Consider the following 8,297-nt stretch of genomic DNA (forward strand, 5'->3'; position numbering starts at 1 on the left):
GGTGCCATTGACTTCAATGCACCACAACCGCCCCTTCCCGCCCCAGAACGCACGGGAGAGCTTACTCTGCGATACAGTGCATTCCAGCAGCTAACCACTCTGGAATGCACTGTATATGGTGTGTACAAGCCCTAACCCTGCTTTCTCTACTCTACAAGTATTGATAAATGTCCCTCAATGTTTATTGTGCTGCAGTCTCCTGCCATTGATGCTAATCTCTGAAGATTAAACACTATAAGGGATTCTCTGGTGTCAGTGCCTGGTTCTCTAAGCTGGCAGCTCCAGTAACCACTGAAGACTATTGTACATCTGTTTGGCTGGTATCAGCATGGTAATGGGAAGCACGATCACTGCCCCCTAATCATGAGTATACCTGCCAGCATGCCTGCTGCCCTGGGCTGGTAGATGACTATGGTGCTTTTAGAAAAAAAAAAAGATTAAAAAGGAAAAACATTAGAAAACCATTTTTTTAATTTTTTTTTATTATTTTGGTTTGATATAAAAAAAAAAAAATATTAAAATAACATTATACAATTATAGTAAAGCACTCACCAATAACTGATGATGATGTGTTTTTCATGGGAGGACGAGCTGTCTTTTCTATAAAATGAATAATACAGACACTGTAGGGTTAATATACTACAGGTACTTATATAATATTTATAGTGGTTTAACCACTTCAGGTCACACATTCTTATATTTATTATAGACAAGAGAAATATTTACTTTTTTATTCGGTGATAACGTTGCCATTACTTAAGAAAACATGTACAGTATGTAGGACAAGCTATGCTTTCTTTTGCCAATATTGTCTAGCAAAAATTATCTCTTGTATGTAATCTATAGACAAAAAAAAAACATTTTTTTCCATTTTGGCCAGTGTTACTAGTTTTGCTGTAAATAACAATATACATTTTATTTTAAATTATCATCGTAATTTGCAAATTAAAAAAGTCTTTTTTGAAATCTTGAGTTTTGTGATAGTAAAAAAACAAACACAACAAATAAATAAATTATTAAATAGTCAAAAAATAGAAAAAAAAAAAATCAGCAAACCAAACAAAAGTAAGCTAAGGGGAAAAGTGGGGGAAAGAGTTACTGTCACGTTCTGGGATCAGGCTCAGAGTCCAGTAGCTGAAACAGCAGGCAAATTCGTGGTATAACAGGCCAGGTTTGGTACACAAGCAAACGGTAGAAGTAGAGGAGCAGGTAGAAGCGTAGTCAACGAACAAGCCGAGGTCAGTAGCCAAAGGTATCAGGTATGAAGCAGAAGATGATGAGAGCATCAGTGAATCAGCAGCCAAAGGTCCGTACACGGGTAGCAGTATGAGCAGATTGTATCACAGAGGGAGCAGGAAGCAAGATATTGGCAGGAGCACAATAATCTGGCAAACAGGAAGTGCAGAGGCATGGCTTAAATAGGAAGTTCAAGGGAGGAGCAAGGAGTTCAGCAGCAACTAGGTTTAACTGAGGATTACACAGGAGATCAGGCAAGGAGCTATCCAGGCAAGGTTCTAAGGTGGCTCAGCAGGTACAACCACTGCCAGCTACAGCAGAGGCCCTGGGTTCAGATCCAGTTACCTCAGACTGATTATGATGAACTAAGGGGTCTATTCACAAAGCTGCCGAAGGATCTAGTTAATAAGGGTTCATAAGGGAATAAATAGGAAACATTTTATTTATTTATGTTTACTTGTAAGGTTTCTTCATTTTACATCAAAGGTGTGACCTTTGATCTGCATATGAATGAAATGGTAACTACAATGTAACAATTCATTGTTATGCTATATTGGCTACATTTTGACTGCCAGCAATCCCAAGCTGCCATTTTGACAACCACTAATTGCCGGCAATAAGGGTGGGTGGGCAGCTGTAGAGGGAGCAGTGATCATAGGAGATATGTCCTAGAAACGTAATTTGTTTGGGGGCATATTTCCTACATTTAATATCTTGAAGTGGTTAAAGACAGAAAGCACTTACCTTCTGAATATTTACATATGAAGTTGTTCTTCATGTTACATCGGTCATCATTCCACTGAAACATATATGGCCCACCAACACCGGGAGAAGCCAATGGCTGATAGTACATGACAACACACACCTCACTCCCACATGATGGCTCATCCACATACCAGTTCCTGTAGTATGCAAAACATCACAGGTTCTCTTAAATATGTTTCTATGATTTGTCTACCTTTTACTTTAAAATTAAGCTTTTTAGGTTATTAATAACAATAAAAGTCAGCGGCTCTTCTAGATCTCCTTCACTTTCTTATGCTGTGTTGACTGTCATATATTTCAGAACCGTACTAGTAAAGTGGACTATCCAATAGGGACACAAGTATCCTTAAGCAGGATAAGCGGTATGGTTTCTGCTGTAGGAATTGTAGGCTGTTATTTTGTACATAACAAATTTAAATGATATACACTTTACAGCTGCACGACAAAACAACAGCTACATACACAGATGCAGTACATACTGTATATGGGAGCTGTTCTACTTGCTAAAGGGTTTGTATTTGTATCCATTATGTTCTAAGATTTGCACAGTTATTGCACACAGTACAGCTCTGCCAGGCAGGGCACCATACCTGACTTCCACTAACACCCCCAGCCTGTGACTGGACAGTGTAAAAAGAAGCAGCAGACTGATAAGTTAATCATCTCTCAGTCACTCAGCTCTCTGCTCCCATCAGCAAATTCCTTGTTAGCACTTGAGCACTGCAGAATTCTGATTTTCTCTCTCAGTTGGAGCTGTGCTGTACAAAGGAGTGCAATAAGCTAATACCAACTTAAATTCGGGTACTTAAAATGCTTGCAAAAATAAATAAATAAATAAATCAAACACTGTGTTATAAATACAGAGCTGGCTTATTTGTGTCTTGCATAGCTGCCTGGAGTATAGCTGCCTGGAGTTCAGCTTTGAATCCATAAACTACAGTCAGCTAGCTAAAATTAAAAAGAGGGAATCTGCCATACAAGCCTGCCTTCTCCACACACACACACACACACACTTCAAGGTTGACAGCCCTGAACAATCTGACCTGCTTACTGTTTGGATCAGACACTTGTCTAAGTTGGTTGCTATTATATCCATAACAGTTTTCATTCCTATGGGAGATAAAGAGGAATCCTTGTGTCAGTGTGAATATAAAAGAGGTTCAGACTTCCAGGAACAAGCTATCACGCACAATTATTATCTGAACCTTTACAGAAATATATTTTTAATCTTTATATTTTTTTTTCTAAGAAGCAATTGTACTCCCTGTGCACATATTTCATTATCAGTCTTGTAACATATACTGTAAACTGTGGTCTGCAGTAGTGATGCTTTGTACTCAATGTCTTGTTGTATTTGTTCAGGAATAAAAATAAAAAATAAAAATAAAATCTGTTGGGTTTTTTTTTGTACATTATATGTCTAATTAATCTATATTGGTTGGATTTAGACTAATGAACTGATCTCTCTATTTTTGCATATGTTCTACTTAAACAAATAAATGTTCCAAAATGTTTATCTACATAAATTCATCACTATCTCAATAATGAAGAAGCTCAGAGACATATTTGATACAGTTCACTCCAGTGTGATCCATTAATAGCACTGCAGCTATGGTTTGGCAATCATCCTAGTTAAATACAAACTTACATTAAATCAATCTTGCATTTACTGCTACAATATATTATAGTTGGTGCAAAGCGGGGTTTAAAGGCTGGAAATCATTTATCAAAACTAGTAAAACACTAATGTATTAAAACAAAAGTTTTCTTGTTATATAGTTTACGACGTTCAGACCGCCTACTTTTCCAGGAGAAGAGTTTACAACATTATGCTATATAACAATGCCCAGGAATTAATTTGAAAATATTTTAATTTCAGTTAAAATAACCAATAAACTCTTTATCTTTCATCAGTTTTATAACCATCAGAGCAATGAAAGAGGAATTACAGGTTGTTGTTCATGGATTCTACACTTTGCACACTGATCTATGAATTATTTACAGAAGGCCCAATATGTATAGAGGGGTTTTTAAGCACAGGTAGTATGCCCTTCTCCCTACCGTATATGTTTAATATAAATTTCCTGCAGATTGTAGGTTTTGGTATGAAGATGTATACAAGTCCCAGGCATGTCTTGTACTGCTAAGTTTCAGCTCTGCACTGCCCTACAATTCCATAGTGATGTCCTATCCTGGCTGGATCCCAGTCCTGCCTTGCCTTACACATCTCCAGTCTTTTCCTGCACTCCAACCCTGATGTGAGGTTTAAGGCACTGTAACCTCCTTTTAAGACGAGGTCTTAAGCCTGGCCCCGTATGAGCAGGATTATAGATGCCCGGTGTAGGTCAACCTGTGGAGCCTGCTCATTCAGCATAGTAGTGAAGTTTGATGCTACAAAAATTACTAGGGATGCACCGATACCTGTTTTTCGGTGTGGAGTACGAGTACCGATATTTTTTTCAGTACACGTGTTTTTACCGGTGCCGTGTGCCCTGATTATCATGATCGTGACCTGCCGCCCAGCTTCCTGATTGCCTAGGAAGCTGGTGTTCTATCAAAAGAACGCCGGCTTTACTTCCCGAGGCTGCTTGGCTTCATGACCAATCAGGAAGCCGGGCGGTGGGTCATGATGTACCACCCGGCTTTCTGATTAGCTAGGAAGCCAGGCTACCTAGCAATGAGTGAAACCGGCTTCCTAGCCAATTCTGGGGGCCAGGAGGCGGGTTATAACCCACCGCCCAGCTTCCTGATTGGAAAGGAAACTGGCTCAATGCTCCCTCGGCACTGGAAGTTACGTTATCAGAGGTAGGTATTGGAGCATTTGGGTTAGTACGAGTACTCGTCCAAATACTCGATATCGGTATCGGTGCATCCTTAAAAATTACACAGAAGCCAAAAGTAGGTAGTGGGAGCTCCTGTAGTTCTGGTCACTTGTCATTTGCACATAATTCCTGCAGTGGAATACCTGACACCATACAAGAGCAGATCATCTGCAGACATAAGTCAATCTCTGCGTATAATAGGACTGTATATGGGCTTCTGACAACCTTTGAGGTAGATATCTGTTCAGGTCACATCACTTCCATTAGCTTCTGTGCAATATGTGAATTGCAAAATCCACTGCCAAAGGTAAAATGTGCAGCAGTTCAGGCCACTTGCTGCTGTGAGGCTTTTGGTGCCATGATCTGTATGTGTATGGGCAGCTTTTTATATAAAGATTTGCAAGTAAATATGAAAAATGTAGCTCCCTTTTAAAATATCCACATTGGTTTTGTTTCTAACAGTATAAACAAATGTCTTACAAAGTTGGATGTTACATTTTGCAATAATTTGTGCAAACTCTACACATATGGTAATTCTATGGTAGGTCCTACAAGCACCATTTGAGTAAACCCAGATTCCTGATTTTAACTGGTGGCATCTAGAGATGAGGATTGGGTTTGTGTTGAACCCCCAGGTTCCGAGAAGTTCGTCAATCATAAACTTTTGGCAAAAAAGGTGTCAGTTTTGCAGCCAAAAGTCAAGAGCCACTTATGTGCTGTCACAGCTCTTGTATAGTCAATGCATTGAATTGGAATGTTCTTGCGTATTCTTATAGTATAGTTAATGTTTCATATGCTGCCACAGCAATTGTATTCAATGCATTAATATTTGGTATGCTGCCATTTTGTGGTTATTTTGTTCACTGCACCTTTTTTCTTTACTTCCTCCCCTTGTATAACGTGACACATACTTCTTCCTATGTGTTTGATTCAGCCATTTTCTGACCACATGTGCACATGAGGAGGAAGGCATTACCCTTTCTTGACCTGTAAATTTCAACCATCTGCTACATTCTATTGCTTGCCAGTAACCTGCTGCATCCAATAAAGATCTTCATGGATAAAAGGTAGGGATGTTCAGATACCATTGATGATACTTGGCATTTTCATGAGAACTACCAGGGTTGCAGCAGTTGCAGCTATAACAGGGCCCTGGTGCTCCACCACTGTCCTAAATCACTATTTCAACAACTGGAGTCAGAAAAACTTATAATGCAGTACATAGTTTTAGCCTCTGGTTTGCTGAGTCACAAAAGCCCTTCATGACTGAGCTAGTTTTCAGTTTCTGTTCATAAATGACTGACCCACTTTTTACATTTTTGCTGTGTGATTCTTCCACAGTAGTAATATACTTTCTTACTAAATGTACCCACACATATTATATATTGTTTTTTAGAGGACAGATAGGGCTATATAATTATATCACATATGTGTACCTAACCCCTCACTTAGTTTGAATATAATAAAAAAAGAGGAAAAAAACTAGAAGAAAACACTTTTTTTAACAAGTTTTGATTATTATTATAATTTTTTTAGAATTTTTTTATATTAATTATAGTATACAAATATATATTTATATATCATTTTTATTTTCCTAATTTTGTTTTACACTTTATTTAATTTTTTTTACACTTTGTAAAAAAAAATAACCTAGCCCCCTGTTTATTAAAGGGTAGGCTCACAGCAGTCATATTGTCTACAAAAGTACTCACCAAAAAGTGGGTTTGCTGCCATCAACCCAAGTGTACAGACTCTGGCAGTCGCTGGAGTTTGGGGAGTCATCATCAATTCTCCTTAGACCCAACCAAAAGTCACCATCGGAACCAGTGATGCTTTGAATGAGCTTCTGTATAAATTTCTGCTCTGCTTCAGACTTGATAATTATCAGGTAACCACCATCCCGTCTACATTCATCCTGAGCTTCCTGAAACGTCAGTCTTCTTGATGTATCATGAAAATAAATGACTTTGTAACATGGTTTCTGAGTCCCTTGTCTGCAAATAATTTGTCCTAAAACAAGAAACTAGAAAACTAAAAACCTAGAGACAATACATTTATATTTTACAATACATAAAAGTGTCCTAATAGAATGATATCTAAACATTGAAAGCACGTGTCAAGGCAAAAAACATCTCTGTAAATGCACATTCCCCATGTTATATTTCTTTAACACTGCAAGTACGGAAAAATACAAGCTGATGTACCAGAAATCCAGTGTGTTCCTAACTTTCTGACGTTGATTTACTAAAGGCAAATGGGCTGTTCACTTTGCAAGGGAATTTGCACACTGCAAGAAAAGTTTCCCCTTAGCTTGGTGATATTTTACTTTGCCAAGAACACCCAATCATGTGCAAGGAAAATAAAAAAAACAGTATATATGCTTGCACATGATTGGGTGATATAAGCCAGCAGAGCTTCACCTCATTCACTAAGCTAAATGGAAACTTCTGCAGTCAAGTGCAAATTTCCTTGTAAAGTGAACAGCCTATTTGCCTTTAGTAAATCAACATCAGTGCCTCTTCTGCACTAAAGTTCCAGGCAGAGCTGTAAGCCCTGCATGCTAGACTACAAAACTCCACCTACCTCCCACCCATCTCTGTCACATACATACACATGCATACATGCAAATGAGGGTGCTGCTTGTACTCCCATGAGCTTGCCCACACACTGTGTAGGGAAAGGGCTCTATGCAGCTGTAGTTCTGCTGGCATGCCTACATCAATAGAAACTGAGCTTCCAGCAGCTGCCCCTGCAAGAACTTTGCAAGTCTGGTGATGACATCACATGGAGCAATAAAAGCTGTATCTCACTACAGGAGCAAGTTAAAGGAAAACATTAACGTTGGGACATGCTCTAGAGATGTAGAAGGCAGTACCAAGGTAAATTTGGCCTATACAAATACTTTAAGAGAGAAAATGTGCTTTCACCTATTATCAAAGTTGATTGCCAAATGGCACTGCAACACATCAACATATGTAATGTGCCTTGCTGGTATCATAATACTGTGGTGTGAACGGGCCCTTTTATTACCAATTTAGAAGCATATAGACTAACAACAGGTGTACTATAACACTGTGCGAAATTCTGAAAAATATAGGGGCCTATTCACTAAGCTGCCGTAGGCAGCCGAGTGAATGACCGACCTGAAGCGAAGTGAGCCGCACGCTGTTCGGCTATTCACTTCAGGCTGGTACGGCTTCAGGCTGAAATCAGCCGTACATCGGGTGGCTTTGCGTGGCTTCAGGTTGGCCGAACATGCTCGACCCGAAGTGCAGAAGGAGTTCAGCTCAGCCGATCCAACATCTGGATCGGCTAAGCCGAACCTCCGGCAGGCTACTCGCTGCTGTTCGGTCTATCTATAGATGCCGAGCAGCAGTGAGTGAATAGCCGAATGACGCTGAGCGGCATTCGGCTCGGCTGTTCTGCTCGGTCCCTCAGAGGTACCGAGCAGAACAGAAAAAGAGTTAAAAAAAC

At 39.3% G+C, this 8,297-nt stretch overlaps 1 protein-coding gene across 1 annotated transcript in view; it reads right to left on the reverse strand.

The window, feature by feature from the left end:
- Window positions 1-8,297, reverse strand: part of LAYN (layilin) — a 25,210-nt gene that overhangs the window by 6,645 nt on the left and 10,268 nt on the right. The window contains exons 3-5 of the mRNA XM_018564024.1: window positions 6,536-6,833; window positions 1,981-2,138; window positions 553-600 (exon numbers count right to left, since the gene is read on the reverse strand). Coding sequence (XP_018419526.1) covers window positions 553-600; window positions 1,981-2,138; window positions 6,536-6,833 — 504 coding nt within the window. The remainder of the gene's footprint in view (window positions 1-552; window positions 601-1,980; window positions 2,139-6,535; window positions 6,834-8,297) is intronic.

The sequence above is a fragment of the Nanorana parkeri genome, unplaced genomic scaffold, assembly GCF_000935625.1.
Source record: "Nanorana parkeri isolate BGI_ZX_2015 unplaced genomic scaffold, ASM93562v1 scaffold716, whole genome shotgun sequence".
NCBI classification, from domain to species: Eukaryota; Metazoa; Chordata; class Amphibia; order Anura; family Dicroglossidae; genus Nanorana; species Nanorana parkeri.